The sequence below is a fragment of the Squalius cephalus genome (assembly GCF_949319135.1).
Source record: "Squalius cephalus genome assembly, chromosome: 8".
NCBI classification, from domain to species: Eukaryota; Metazoa; Chordata; class Actinopteri; order Cypriniformes; family Leuciscidae; genus Squalius; species Squalius cephalus.
The window spans coordinates 34,226,951-34,243,141 of record NC_137129.1 but is presented as its reverse complement, the minus strand read 5'-3'; the positions used below and the strand labels follow the sequence as shown (position 1 = coordinate 34,243,141).

The window sequence follows — 16,191 nt, the reverse complement described above, 5'->3', positions numbered from 1 at the left end:
CCAGCGTGCGTCGAGGATGCTGTTTGATATGAACGTATACGCTCAGGGGGCGGCAGTCATTTGCCGAGAGCAAACAAACATATTGCGCATTGCAGCAGCAGCTCGTATATAACGACCCATGCGAGCGCCACAGTTTACTTTCGGTAGTCACTGAATTTATGGCCCATTTATGGTTTAGTAGCTTGATTCATTGCGAAATCCTAGCGTTAATGCTCCTGGCAAGTAACGCTCTGGCCTCTGAGATTCCCCTTAGGGTGTGGGCGGATGACAGCACGCCAGACAAGGATTCACTGTCAACTCCCACTCACACACACATTGACACAGGAAAGCAGTACTGTATGTAACATTAATCATCGCAAATGTGATTCGAAGGGATGCCGCTAGTTTTCTGTTTGCTTTTGTTTCTTCTGTTCTGGTCTTGCAGAAATGAAACTTGCATGTCCCATGCAAAATCTTGCATCAGTGTTTTATTCCAAATTCTTGCCACTTTGTATTGACCAAAGAAAGAAAAGAGTCGAAAGGAAACTATGAAAGGCCGTTTCCACCTCCAGAGTAAATAGAGAGAAGTAATCATGAGATAGTTTACTGTATGAAATAGCCTAGTCACTATAGCCACGTTTCCTCCGCAGGAACTTTGGGGTGGTACTCTGGGTCTAAATGAAGTTCTGGGTAAAAAATTCCCCCTCAGAAAGTCCCTGCTGGCGAGGTAGTACTTTTTCAAAGTTCAGGAACTTTCGGGGGTGGGACTTTGGCGCTGAACATGCTGATTGGTTGAGTTCACCAGCATTTTGATTGGTTGACTCCACACAACATTTTATTTCAACCACCATTTTTAAAAGTCTGAATCAACAACTGAGTTTAAAAAAATACGACCAATAGGCCGACGACAAGGTTCAGGCTTTATTAAGCTTAAATTAAGAGGATGAAATCCAACGGGAACTGGAAAGTAGTGCCCCGTCCTACGTCACCGGACTAATTTGCCTAATTCACGGTACTTTAGATCGCGATGGAAACGCAGACAGCAACAGGTCTGAGGGAAAAAAGTTCCTGGGACAAATTGTTCTGAGTAATTTCGGTGGAAATGCAGTGTAAAGGTTATTGCAGTGTAAAGGTTATTGCACTGTAAGAAAAGTTAAGAGATTCAACTAAAATTTAAGTCAGTTTAGTCTAATTTAAGTTGAAATGACTTGAATAGACAGTTTGATTAAACTTAAAAATGTAAGGCAGCAACTGAATTGAAGTTTTTAAATTGAATTAGGTGGATTTACTGCAGTTTAGAGATGTCTCAATTTTGAGATATATGGTCATAATGTTTAGATATAAAGTCGAAATTTAGAGTTGCAATTGAGTGAAAATCACAATTACAATTAAATTGTAGTTAAAAAAAGTTGCAGTTAACTTTTTTACTTGATAACACTTCAACAGCTCAACTTCAAAAAGTTAGGTGCACCAGCAAAATTTTAGGACCACCCACCGAAAATAAAGGAGCACCCAACACAACTACAGTTTATACAAAATTACAAACTACAAACCCCCACCCCCAATTCAATATTTATATTTTGTTCTTATTTTCCACACATCTTGAACAAAACAAAACAAAAATGATCGTTTCCACAACAATATTAAGCTGTACAACTGTTTTCAACATTGATAATTAGAAATGTTTCTTAAGCAGCAAACCATCCTATTAGAATGAATTCTGAAGGATCATGTGACACTGAAGACTGGAGTAATGATGCTGAAAACTCAGCTTTGACATCACTGGAATAAATATATTTACATTTACAAAATATATTTACACAGGAATAAATAAAAAAATAATATATTAATATATAAAACATGTTTTATTTTGAATTGTAATAATATTATTGTATTGTAATACAATTATATTTGATAGTATTGTAATAATAAAATGTTTTTACAGTATTTTGATTAAATAAATGTGGCATCGGTGAGCATAAGAGACTTCTTTACAATTTAAAAAAAAACAAATCTTTTGAAAAGTAGTGCATATATAATTCTATATAGTCACATTGTAAGATATAAAGTTGAAAATATGGGAATTATGATATATAAAATTGCAACTGTGAGAAATTGTAATTACAAGAAATAAAGTCAGAATTACATTTTCTGTTTGTAACTCCCATAGGAAACAGAAATGCTATCGGGCTGGATTCAAACCTGCATCTTCTGCATGATCCTCAGACTTAATCTAAAGCACACATATACTAACCATATTTTTCTCTTTATCATGTTTTCTAAAACACAGTTAACTTTTGGCATGAAACCTAGTAAGGCCAGGGCTTTGTTATAGCATGCAGAAAGAGCAAATGAATCCTCAGGGATATGTAAAACTAAGTATCCCTGGATGGCTTCCCAATACTTCCAAAGAAATCTGTGATAGTAGGGCAGGATTCACATTTAACTGCACATTGAAATCAAGCTACAAACCTCACATTTGATTTCACAGGGTCTTCAGAAGTCTTGCATCTTGAGCCATCCTAGCTGCAAGCTAGCAAAACACACCACATAATTTCCAAGTTGTGGGTGTCTAGCTTTCAAACCTTGGCTAAATTACAGCACCATTACCAGTTTAGTGGGAAACTAAGAGGAACAGTTGCACCCTCTGACATTTCCTACCTCTGAAGGGCCATTAAGACAAATAGCCTCTCGCCCTCTTCGCTCACTTGATGAAGGACACTGACCTTCTGATGGGGGGCTTATTTGATGTGAACCTGATAGCACCATCTTTCCAGCAGACAGATCCCACCTCTATTCCCAGAATGCCTTTGGGAGATAGTTTGATGTAATAGGAGTTATACAAGTTAGATGTACATTCTCTCCAGAGCTGAGAGAGAGAGACAGAGAGAGAGAGAGAGAGAGAGAGAGTCGGAGATGGTTGTAAATTTTTAATTTATTTGGTGCAGCGGCAGCCGCTGTGTCCTGCCCTCATACACTCACACTCCTTCTCCGTCCGACTCGCTCTGGAGCATCATCAGACCCAGTGTGTGCGCACGTGTACGCATGCGTCTGTGTTATTGTGTACAAAGTGTAAATAATTACTCAAGCTTTCTGGTTGGCTGCTCTAGCTCAGGGGTGTTTGAACAGTTTTTTTAAAAGGTTGGTTATTTTTATGATACAATCAAATATTCATGGTGGATAGAGGCCTTCCAATGATGCACCCATTCGTGGAAGAGCGGGGTTTTGTGTGTGCGCGCGCGCATGAACAAAGACATTAATGAAGAATAAGCACATTAGATATGTGTGAATTACTGTGCATTAGTTAAAATCATGTTAATCTGTACTTTTAGATCCCTCTCTTAAAGGTCAAGTGTGTGTGTTTTTTGTACCGCTAGCACCATTAAGCTGAATTTTCAAACATGTGTTTGGGCTTTTTCCCACTTACTGACTGTTAAAGATCACAATGCAGGTCACGTTTGAATCTGAATCTCTCATGTGACCACAAAGACCTAAAACTTGTGTCATCGACCACTGGGTCATGCAATGAAATGCAACAATTTATTCACTGGTGGATCTCACAAAAAATACATTCAGGTGACATTTCATTATCAAAGTAATAAAAAAAGAGATTATACTGTTGATTTTGATTTTATTTCAATAATAATCAAGCACATTTCCTCCCATTGTTTGTTTGTTTGTTTGGTTATTTATTTAAATGGGAATTCTCATTCTTTTTCTTTTTGGTAAAAATTGACTAACAACCTCTAGTGTGATTCTGCCAATTACTAGGGATACATAATATATTGGTATGATAATGATTATAGGTTACTATTAGAAGTTTCATTTTTAATGTATGTCTTTATTCGATATCAGCAAACACTGGATATTTCATTTAATTATACATGCTAATTTTCCCTGTTTTTACATTTATATTTTTTTTTTTCGAAATTTCGAAATTAATATCCAATTTTCATAGTCTACAATATAATGTTATGCCTTGTAGCATTAAAAAATATTTTTTGTGTGTGTGTGTGTGTTTTATTTTTAATTTATTTCAGCAAAGTATTATAGAATAGGGCTGAACAATACATCGAATTTTCATCGTCATCGCGATATGAACTCGCATCGCAACAGACAGCCTGACACGATGAATAAGGGAAAAGCCAAGCGCATGTAATAAACGTTTGACCTATCACGTTTAGCCCTGAAGACATGGTTGGCGCGTTCATGCTATTTGGCCAATCAGGTGAAGCCCCAGGAATTGTCAGCTACACTCAGATTGATTTGTGAGATCGATATCGATTCTAACACAACGATATTCCGTACAGATGACCTTTAACTGCCGATCGCTGAATAAATATGAGCCATTACGGTTATTTTATTTGAGTATAAAAGTTATTTTCCCCACATTTGTTTTATTCAAAGAGAGATGTTTTTGTTGAGTTTACAAGAAAATATTTTAAAAGGAGCAGGGGAAATTGAACGTTAATTTCTTATAGTTATAATGCCTCATTTATGTGTAATTTGTTCAATAAAAGCATGTCAAAAATTATCTATTTGATTTCTCTATTCAGTGGGAATAGGCTATTCAATGTTTAGGTTCGCAAAGAACCTATTAAAGCACTAAGACATGGGAACAGTATAGCTAACATTCACATTTGAATATTTATCGCAAGTCATACCGTCATCGCAATATTAAACAATGTTATCGCACATCGCAGCTTTTCCTCATATCGTGCAGCCCTAGTATAGAATTTTAATATTGGTCATTTTATTCTAGTTGTATCCATTTGTTTTTTATCAACACTTGAATGTGAGTAAGTTTCATTAAAAAAAGAAAAGAAAAAAAAAGCTATTTTTTGAACAAAAAGCTGAGAATATCATGTTTTTATCAAAGACTACGGATCAGATTCAGCTTAAAGGGTTAATTGAAAAATATAATATCAGATTTTTTTTTGATTTTTTTTTAAACACATCACTTCGCTTCAGAAGGGTGTTATTAACCCCCTGGAGCTGTATGGATTACTTTTATGATGGATGGATGCGCTTTTTTGGGCCTCAAAATATCAGTAACTATTGACTCCCATTATAAAGCTCGGAAGACCCTGGATATTTTTCTCCGATTGTGTTTAGGCTGTAAAAAGAAAGTCATATACACCTAGCTAGGATGGCTTGAGGGGGAATAAATTATGGGATGATTTCAATTTTTGGATGAACTAACTCTTTAAGCAATATTTTTATCACTTGTTTATGCTGCTTCTTCGTCTGTGTTTTGATCTGGAGATTCTGTACTATTTCAGAATAGCACCCCCTACCATTTAACAGTGATAACATGGATTGGCTGAAAATTCTGTCAATGGCGGGAAAGCGTGGTGTCATAAATAATGGAAAATTCCATCATTGGCAGAGAAAGAGTTAATATTAGAGCATCCCTAGCAATCACAGGGTTCAGAGGTCAGCATCATCATATTTTATTGGATTTTAACATCGGAATCAGGTAGTCTCTCTCTCGCTCTCTCTTTCTCTTTGTCTCATTCTAAAGGAGGAGAGGAGAGTGAGAGCGAACACCTCCATGTATCAGACTTCCTGAAGAGAGTGGCGGCTCCCCATCGCATTGTTCACTTCAAAGACAGCGCTGCTCACTCTATGCTCTTTGAACAGACACAAGTGGGTCTACTGTAATTTGTCTGCCAAATAAAGCTCTTGGAGAGCGACGAGTGTATGTGCGTGTCTGAATGCGCTACAGTAATAGCTCAACTGGGGATGAGACATCTCTCAAGCATCAATAATTTACAAACTTATAAATGTTTGATACAATTGATTAGCATGTAATTGTTCTCATAATGACATCTCTAGTCTACAAGAATTGGTATTATATTGATTTGTATGTGCATTAGGCGCTTGCAGATGGTTTGCTTGTTTCTTTTAAATTTTTTCCCCCACTGATCATAGAAATCCACAGTTTAGCACCATTTCAAAATGAACACAGGATACAAAATCAGCTGGATATAAAGTGAAATGCATCTAATTAAAAAGCTGTGTTAGAGAACACTGATCTTTTCAATCTCACTAAGAGGAAAAAAGTGTAGCTGTGTATTTTCATCCATGGCCTCTATGAAAAGCTCTATTTCTTTGGAACGAACCTTGTCGAGATCAGAAGCCTGAGCTGTCATCCACACAAACAAACATAAAAGGTCACATACTCTCATACACTTTCAGTCTGTTGAGTGGGTGATAGCAGGAAACTATACTTATTCACTTATTAGTGAAGTGGCCAATATGAGCTCTAGCATGAGCCTTTCAGTTAGAAATGCACCGATTACAATTTTCCGATTTCCGATTTTTCATTGAGTTTGATACCGTTAGTTACCGATTTTAGCTGATTCCGATTTCATTTTTCAATTACTCCTGGTGTGGGAAATTCACACACATCTAAAGTGCAGTGTTATGGAAGAACCATTTCCTTCTTTTCACATCCAATATCCAACAAAAAAAAATGTATATATATATACAGTAGCAAACTAAACTTTTCTGCTTTGTCACCAGATAGTCTTTCTTCTCTCATCTGCCACATGTCCAGCCAGGCTAAACAAGCGCTCACTGTCAACGCTTGTACATGGTGCAGAGAGGTAAGCTCGGGCAAGTGGAGCAAGTGCAGGGAAACGATTGGGAAACTGAATAATAAAAATGTGAATGCACTTATTGATTAACATGCTTGCCGGAAAAAAATATGCCCTGCTCACGCACCACTCACGCTTGCGGTTTGAAACGGCCGTAATTAATTCAACCAATCAGACCAACGATCCGGGTGACGTACTTGGCAGAGCGACGCGAAAACTCCAGGCAGGAAACGTGTCAACAAACGTGTTGGTTTGTAGCATTGATCAGCGGTTTGCAGAAGCAGCAATGGCATCGAGCGATTTTTGCAGGTTGTGCAAAAGAAACATGAAAGTGAGTGGTATTTACACCCACTCGAGCGATTTGTTTGCTAAACTAAAGTAGCCATTGAGCATCGTCGAGAGGTTAAAAGGAATTGGATTGACGGTCGTGCGAGAGACGTCATCGTGTTAAACCCGCCAAAAGCGCACCAGGTGGATGAGCCTGTTTGTGATCGGTTCCCGCAGATGTGTAACGGAAGCAGGATAGAAGAATGTACAGGTTTCCAGCCTGAGCTGCAGGGCGAAATCAAATCGCCGGCAGATCGGGCTGGGTTTACCCAGTCTATCCTTATATTGCATTAACCTGACAATATTCTGAGAAAAGTGATCTTTTGAATTCTATTTTTTATATTTCATTCGCACTGACTGTAACAGTGACTGATCGTTTGAGGTCGCTGTATTGTTAGTTGGTTGTCCTCACAAATAGGATGTATGGCCATAAATGTATTTATTTATGGATTGATTGATTAATTTTTTTATTGATTTTTTGCTGATGTCAAGATGTTTTTCCATATGGGCAACAAATCAGTTTTCTTAATTTCAGAGGGGCAAAACTTAACTGTTAAGCTTGAAATGCTGTACAATTCTCATTTGAGAGTGAGTGGTTATGAAAATTGGAGTGACTGTGCAAACAATACATGAAATAAAACTACCTGTAAACTTCATTATTTCCTGATGAACACATGGTTGTTAGGGCATTGTTCAGTGCTGTTCTTTAGAGACCCACCAGATGGAGCCATTTTTTGGTAGACTTACCAACACTTGACGACTTAAAGATATGATTTAGTAGAAAAAGGTAAATATTGGTGAAAAAATATCAGTTAAAACCATAATCAGTGTATATTTGCTCAGAATTAATATTAATTTCTACATTTTGTCAACAGTCGTGTTCTGATTACTTTTTATTACTAAGTAACTAGTAAAGTAACACATTACATTTAAATTTACAACAAAATATCTGAGTTACTTTTTCAGTTTGTAACTTGTACTTTATCATTTTACTTTCGGTGTGAAAGGGCCGCCCTTTACATTAGCAAAAATTGAAGTTAGAAAAACAAGCAAGCCTAGCCCAGGTGAGAAAAGTAACGCAAAAGTAATGTAACATTACTTTCCATAAAAAGTAACTAAGTAATGCAATTAGTTACTTTTTAGGGAGTAACACAATATTGTAACACATTACATGTAAAAGTAACTTTCCCCAACACTGCTTATTTGCATATAGTTGATCACTGCTCAACCACATTGAATTGGCAACATTCTGTCACGCAAATTACCAGCTCTCATTGAAAATGAATGACTTACGGCCAGTTTGTTGCTGTAAATCGCTGTGTGAATGCTGATGCTTAGAAACCCATTTAGGTGCAGTTAAAGTCCAATTTGGACATTATGTGTGGCTTTATACCCAAAGTGCTTTAGCAGAAAGAGGCAGTTCTCGAGTTTCAGCTATTACCTCTAAAGATGTAAGTGTCTTTTTTGGATTCTTTAGAATATGTACAGTAGATTTTTGAGAATCTCACTGTCTCTCTCACGCTGTCTCTCTATCCACCCGTGTGAATCATTCACAGATTGCCCCCGGGAGTGAATTTTCTGTGTTATAGCTTTAACCTTTTACAGGGAATCCATCACAGTAATAGCTAGCCAAGACTGCGTCAGATACCATTTTTGCAATGTTTAAAGCTCAGAAGTAAACTGTGCACAGAGCTGCAGTTGTCTGATAAAAACATATAATGATGTGTTAAGCCTAGCATGGACTAAACTAAATATTTGGGATGCATGTTATCGACTTTTATAGAGCTGAAAGATCGTTAGTGGTGATGAATGCGTTTTAAGGGATGGCAAGGTCTTAATCATTCATCTTTATGAAGTATGTATGTAATTGCTAGTTGTATAGCATATAATAGTATGTGTCACTTGTTTGTCAGGCAAGTAGCCGACATAGACAGCAGCTTAATAAATATCAACAATTACAAACCAGGTTGGAGCTGTTAGCACAAACATTCGTTAAACCATGATGCTAATGCAGATTACACAGTTTTGAGTTCAGCCAGCTATAATTCTTTATATTCTTCCAAGTAATTGTTCTACTATATTTTCAATAAAAAAGAGAAAGTCTGCCAAAGACCAGTCATTTTATTTATTTTTTTTAGTTTTGTTTTAGTTTTGAAAAATGAATGTAGGAAAACAATGACAAACCAGATGGTGAAGGAATAGCTCAATAAAAAAAAAAAGTAAAATTATTTTAAAAATGCATGAAAAGTAAATGCCATCAATAAAGTAAAAAAAAGAACGTCATACCACTGGAATATATCTGTAATGTGTCTCGTTGGATAAACTGTGTAAATTGAAGTTGTTCTTTAGCAGTTAGTGTGGAGACTTTGGCCCTGAAGCATTTTATGCTGACGGCTGTTTATTGTATCCTCAGACCGATTATTAGCTGGATGCGTTGCTTCTATCTATCACTTTTATTCCTCATCTACCAGCTTTATCTCTCTCGCTCCCTCCCTTCCGCTTTGCCTTCTAACTAACAAGGTTTTCCTGCCCACTGAAAAGAGAGTGATGATGAGACAGCAGAATGGGAAAGTGAGAAAAGAGAGGAAGAGGGAAAACCATTACTCCGTTTTCACACTTCAATACATGTGCACCTCCCTGGGGAGCGCTCCATCTCTCTCTCTCTCTTTCTTTCTCTTGTCTGTGGGTGTCATGAGGCAGACATATAGTTGCATAACACTTCACCTATAGAGCATGTACACTGAAGAGCATAAACGCACACTGATGTGGGACACTGTAACTTATTGTTCTTGATCAGGAAGACACGTACACATTAGGATATTTTAGTTTTGGGGACTGCAGAATCTCACACACATTTCAAGGGATAGTTCACCCAAAAACTTAAATTCTGTCATCTGCTTACCTTCATCATTCCAACCCTATTTAGAATACTTCTTTTTCTTATATGCAACAAAATACATTTTGAAGAATTGTGCTGGTCGCTCTTCATGTAATAACAGGGAACTGAAGCTTCCAAGCTTTAAAATGGATGCAAAAGTAATATAACGATAGCTTTGTGTGAGGAACAGATTGAAATTTAAGTTATTCTCTTGAAATCTTTCTTAGCACTCATGTAAGTGTTTTTGAGAGAAGTAGTGACTCTAATTCATTATTTTCAATGAATTGGTTGATCTGGATCATGAATTCTCACTCAGTACTTGCTCATCCGCTCACAGCCGTTAACATCTCACTGGATGAGTCGTATGGACCATTTTTAGGATTGTTTTAGGATTGTTTTTTTTTTTGAAAGATTCAGTCCCCCTAGGGACTAAGTGTGCCATTACCAGGTTATACCATTATACAGGTTTTGAATGTCATGGGATTGAAATGTGACGTGGAGGTAAATTTAGTAATTACTTTAATTTTTGGGTGTACTTTTTTCTTTAACCTCATTTCAATCAAAAAGGGGAAATGCTGCACACATATTTTGTATATATTTTGTGTGTGTATATATATATATATATATACACACACTCGTTTCTGTAAGAGTTCTAGACTCTGCAAATGGTAGAGTTGAGGGAAATGCCCAACATTTGTGACCAATCACAAAACAACTCAACCAGAAACACATTCTTCATTTTATATGTCTGAGTTTGATGGCATTTTTTGGCAGTTTTTGAGAGAGGTCTAATTTAGTGTGCCGAATTCGCACTTTTAACTTAGGTCAGATTTAGCTACCTTACATTTTATCCTCAAGGCTATACTATCAGTCAAAAGTGTGAGCACACCTACTTTTATTCTTTATTATGACAATTTTCCACATTTTAGAATGAAAATTAAGTAATCAATACTATGAAATAACAAATGAAGTAAGGAAATTATTGAGTGATCAAAAATGTTCAGCAAATCAAAGCTGGCAATAACACTTGGCATGTTTGGTTCAAATAAAACGAACCCTGGTGCGATTGGTCATAAGATGCGACCCTAAAAAGGACAGAATGTTTAAGCATACCTGTTTTTTTCTCATCATAGTCGTGATGTTGCCCATCACAGTTCGGTACAGGCATCAGAGCCGTGTCTCCTCGTCGCAGATTTTTGTTTGTGTGTGTGACGGATGGATTCCTGCCGCTGTTTTGACTTCTTTGCACATTTTATAAGCTCTTCACGAGTTCTCAGCTGGTCAAAATAACATTAAATGTAGGCAACAAACATACAACGAGCCCATTTAGCCCAGCACACAGCATTGTTTTGGATGTTCGGTAAGTTCCCTCGCGAAATTCACATAATAAAAGCCGACCAATCAGGTTGTGAACATATCCCTATGCCTTTAGGTTCGGTATCTTTAGGTTTGGTGTGAAAATGCCCATGTGAATGCTAAGCGGACCAGGACTAAGTTATTTGTTTTGCTCTGGACCAAGCGAACGGATCTACAACACACCCTAAATTTCAGCTCTGAACATTCAGTCAACCAATTTTATGAGATGCATACTAGGATTGTAGTATGATTATTAAGACATATTCCTAATGGGAGCTGTTGGCTGGTGCTCACAATGTGACATTTTAGATTTTACTCTTCTTTTGGGGACATTTGGTCCCTGCAGTGTAGGTAAAACCTGCCCCCCCCCCCACACACACACACACACACCACACACACACACACACCACAACACCATCATCTTCAGGAGTGTCAGGTACATCGCCGTCCCAATTCTGTGCCTCTCTGTACCCGTCTCATCCTTTGTTTTTCTGCACTCATTTCATCTTTCCTTACTCTTTTATCTTCTCCCTTTATCTTTCTCTCTTCCTCTCCTTGCCTGCACCCTCTCCCTAAATTTAGCAGCTTTGAAGCATCCCTCCCCAAAACACACTGCATGACAAAAATCTTTCATTCAGTCTGCGTGTGTGTGTGAGCAGGAGAGAGGAAAAAGAGAGAGAAAGCCCTAATCAAGGATGTGATTGCCATCTGTTGTGTATTGATAAAAGACTAAGAAAGACACTGATTAAAAAAGAGGGGGGAAAGCAGTAGGAAAAAAGAAAGAAAACTGCAAAAACGGTGAGTAAGTGAGGAGGAGCAGAACTACAAAGAGGACACGTAAATAATGCGCATTTTAGAAAGCAGAAAAAAACAGCACTGCATGTTGTAGTACTGAAAGTGTGTAAAAAAGAAAAAGGATTTGTAAAGAAAGACACGGAAACCGAGGAGAAAGGGGTTAGCGGAATAGCGGAAGAGGAACGGAGAAGGAGTGGGTGACATTTCTGATCCTCGTTTTGTAATTGAATAATAATCTCCTGCGGGACCTGACCTAGAAGCGCGCAAGTGTGTGTATTAGCATGGTTTTTTTTTTTTTCTTCTGTGTGAGCTTGTGTGGGACAAAGAGAGTCAAATGAGAAGGGCGGCTGTGAAATGAAACACTGCCCCCTGTTGTTTGATCAGGGCCTCGCGCACATTAAGCATGAAAAATGATCCGGTTTAATGTGCTGTGGCAAAGCATTGAAATATAACTGCTTTTTCATTCAAGCAGGACTTACACATTTTAGAAAGGTCAATGAGATAAATCTTCCCCTTCTCTTCCTTTTTCTATCTAAAATACAAGGTATATATGACTGATGCCATTCGAATAGCAAAAACACTGTAATCTTATAATAATGTTTTTGTCTTTCTCTTTTTTTTTTGTCCTTCCTCTCTGTTTCTTTTAGCTTGCGAAGTGAGGGCTACACTGTACAGGTCACCGTGAACGACTACCTGGACATCTACTGTCCACACTACAACCAGAGCCAGCGGGGGGCGCTAGAGCGCGGGGTGGCCGAGCAGTACGTTCTCTACATGGTCAGTTACCGAGGCTACCGCACCTGCGACCCACAGATGGGCTTCAAACGCTGGGAGTGCAACCGGCCGCACGCCCCCCACGCGCCAATTAAGTTCTCGGAGAAATTCCAGCGTTACAGCGCCTTCTCACTAGGCTATGAATTCAATGTTGGTCATGAGTACTACTATATATGTGAGTATTTGATCAAATACATAAAAAACACCATCATGAGGTTTTCTTAATGACATTTTTGTTTGTTACAGTTTGTTTAGTTGTTAGGTTTTATTTAAATGTGCTCTATATAGGTTTTATTTATTTTAAAAAATGAATAGTAATTTTTTAAATATATTTTAAATTATATATACTGACATGAGTCATACCAATTGCCTAATAAAAGCTGTTATATTTTACATGGAACATTGGGGCTGGTATGTTCACATAACCAAATCACAACACCAGCCAAATACTATTTGCTTTATCTTGATCATTTAAAAAAAATGCCTGAGTGAACCTTTAAAAACAATTTAAGCTCAATGGATAATACCGGTACAAATGTAATTTATGCAAATGAGTAAAATATTTTACTAAATATATGCAAGTAAACAATTTTCAGCATTTCCATTCCATTAAACACAAAAACAAAAGTGTTACTTTTGTGAAAATTGGCCCAAAGTAGAAGTCTAAATGGAAGTTGGAGCCAGTGGGGAAGCCACTTTTAGTAAATACAATAAAGCAGGCTTTGAAGCATTACATTTTTGCTAGCAATCTGCTGCAGATGCTTTATGTCAGTGTTCAGATGGCGGCCGGCGGTCTGGTTCTGGACCCCGGCTTGGTTCCATCTGGGCCGTGGGACATAATTGCGCCATTTTAACGTTTCCACAATTTAAAATGAGCAGCGTGTCAAAACAGCGGAGCGGTTCACAGCACAAGTGCCCAGGTTCGTTTACGCTAATGATCCTCTAATATTTTTATCTAGAGCCAAACGTGCTTCATTCAAGCCCTTTCCTCTCCGTGCGCATTGCTTCTTTCTCCTCACTAGAGACGTGAAGCGTCACATTTAGAGATGCAGATGATGTGGTTATTTTAACAACAGTAGCAGAACACAATGAGCAGCAAAATAGATACTTTTGCTAAAACGCTGCAGAAAACGAGAATACAGAAAATACAATTATTTTTATCTGTCATACAGATGACTTCTACCGTTTAACCAAACCAGGTTTGTGACAAGTTAATGCATGACGCCTTTTTTCATACATTTAACATTATTAATCAGCATATAAGAGCATTTAATAATAAACAATGTTTTCTCAGTCCTAAGGCATTCTATGTGCCATACACGAAGGTGTCTAAATGTAAAAAAAAAAAACTTACAATTTTTCTGATTCTAATCTTACTGTACTTTTTTAATATTCATATCCAGTTGGGAAAAATATTTACTTTTTTTGGTAAACATTGGTAAAAATTCTTAGACGTCACTGCTTTGGCTCTCTGGACCCTAGATTCTCATCTTTGATGACTATTTTGAGTGTTTAGGTTTGTCTACACTGGATGTGAGTGTCGCGTCAAATAGAGATCCATTATAATCACTGATGCTGTCTACACTGAACTTAAAGGTATAGCGGAGGATTTTCCCGAATTTTAGAAAAGAACCGCCCTCTCCACTTTTTGAAAAAATGCACATGCGCAACACTCTACCTGCTCCCGAGAGGGAACACCTATTAAACGTGTGCACGAGCTAATCGAGCTAATCAACAATCATTAACTTTTACTAGCAGTGATTTTAAATGGATTTCTCCAAATAGCATGCCAAACTTTACCTGTCAAGTAGAAACTTCGCGACTGAGGCATCAGTGGGAAGCCCAACTGTGTTTTGAGCGCACGCTATCGTGTGAATCGTGTGCACAAGCACATACGACGGCCTTACGTAAACATATCACCAGAATGATTGACACTTAGGAGGACCAATAGTCTTGATGATCCACCCGGAAAAAAAAATCCTCCGCTATACCTTTAATGTTCAGAGTAAGGGCAGAAAATGGTCATGAGAAACTAATTTAAAGCAGTTTTTGGTGCAAGAAATTGACTAACATTACAAGTGGACTTTGAAGAGGAGGATTTGGGTAACAGTTTAAAACCAGTATAGATATGTGAGGAATGGAGTAGTAACATAATGTTTTAGCTTTTAATTAGGTAAAAATGCAGTGGTAAATGTTTAAATCTGTTGTGTTCTACTTTGTTGGTACATTTAAATATTTACATTAATTCATTTAGCAGTGACGTGATGCTCTCTGGACCCTATATTCTCATCTTTGATGACTATTTTGAGTGTTTAGGTTTGTCTACACTGGATGTGAGTGTCGCGTCAAATAGAGATCCATTATAATCGCTGATGCTGTCTACACTGAATACAGTATAAAAGACACGCGTTCAGTTTCTGACATGTTCCGTGGACTTGAGTCTGTCGACAACAGGACAAATGGAAGAATGAAGAACATTCGATTTGACGCGTCCAGTGGATGCTTCATTTAAGGTGTTCTGAATCGCAGAACAATAAAAGTGGTCGTTTACTGACTAGCCTAAGAATATCCAATCTTACTGCACTTTTTTATATTCATATCCAGTTGGGAGAAATATTTACTTTTTTTGGTTAACATTGGTATAAATTCTTAGACGTCACTGCTTTTGCTCTCTGGACCCTAGATTCTCATCTTTGATGACTATTTTGAGTGTTTAGGCTTTTTTTTCTTATACAAAGTACTATGACTGCCCCGATGAAAAAAGTATAACTTTTCCAAAAAAGTATCGTCCGAACCTCTGATGGGAAGGAAATACTGTATATAGATCGGACCTCTTAGAACTTTAATTGAATACCCCTGCTTTATGTATTGAACAACAGTGTGCCAGACAATTCTGAAATGTGATACTTGCCAATCTTGAGTGAATAATTCAATTATTTATCACATGATTCGAATCAAAGTCCAATTTTTGTTTTGGATGTCAATCCAGGAATTTCTTCTGTAAATGCGTCGTAGTTTTGCATCTGGGGAAAAACGTTGCACAATTACAAGTGGATTTATGTCAACAAACTCAAGTGCAAGTCAAAACTATGTCATGTGGTTATTGACAGCATGCCACAGATGCTGTCCGTAGAACTTGATAAAACTTGTGTTTAACATAATAATCCATTCAAGTGTTTTTGCTTTTGCTAGCAAGTTCCATTTTGCAGTAGGCATACTTCATCTAAACTCCACTGACAGAAAAGGTTATTACACAGGGAAAGGCATACTGGGGAGCAGATGGAGGTTTAGTGCTTTGTTCAAGGGGACATTGCCTTGGCAGGATCCTCCCTTTCATGATGTGGCGATTGTTCCGCTGAGCCAATCACAGCCCTTCCTGTCGTGGAGTTTTTTGATTTGGGAATAAAAGAAGTGAGAACTTTCTGCGTGAGCACCATTATGTGCAGGGTTACAGATAAGTCATACAGATGCAGTTAACAC

At 37.6% G+C, this 16,191-nt stretch overlaps 1 protein-coding gene across 1 annotated transcript in view; it reads left to right on the top strand.

Moving 5' to 3' along the window:
• Positions 1–16,191, top strand: part of efna3a (ephrin-A3a) — a 103,466-nt gene that overhangs the window by 79,209 nt on the left and 8,066 nt on the right. Inside the window, exon 2 of the mRNA XM_079878448.1 lies at positions 12,585–12,886. Within this exon, the coding sequence (XP_079734574.1) occupies positions 12,585–12,886 (302 nt within the window). The remainder of the gene's footprint in view (positions 1–12,584; positions 12,887–16,191) is intronic.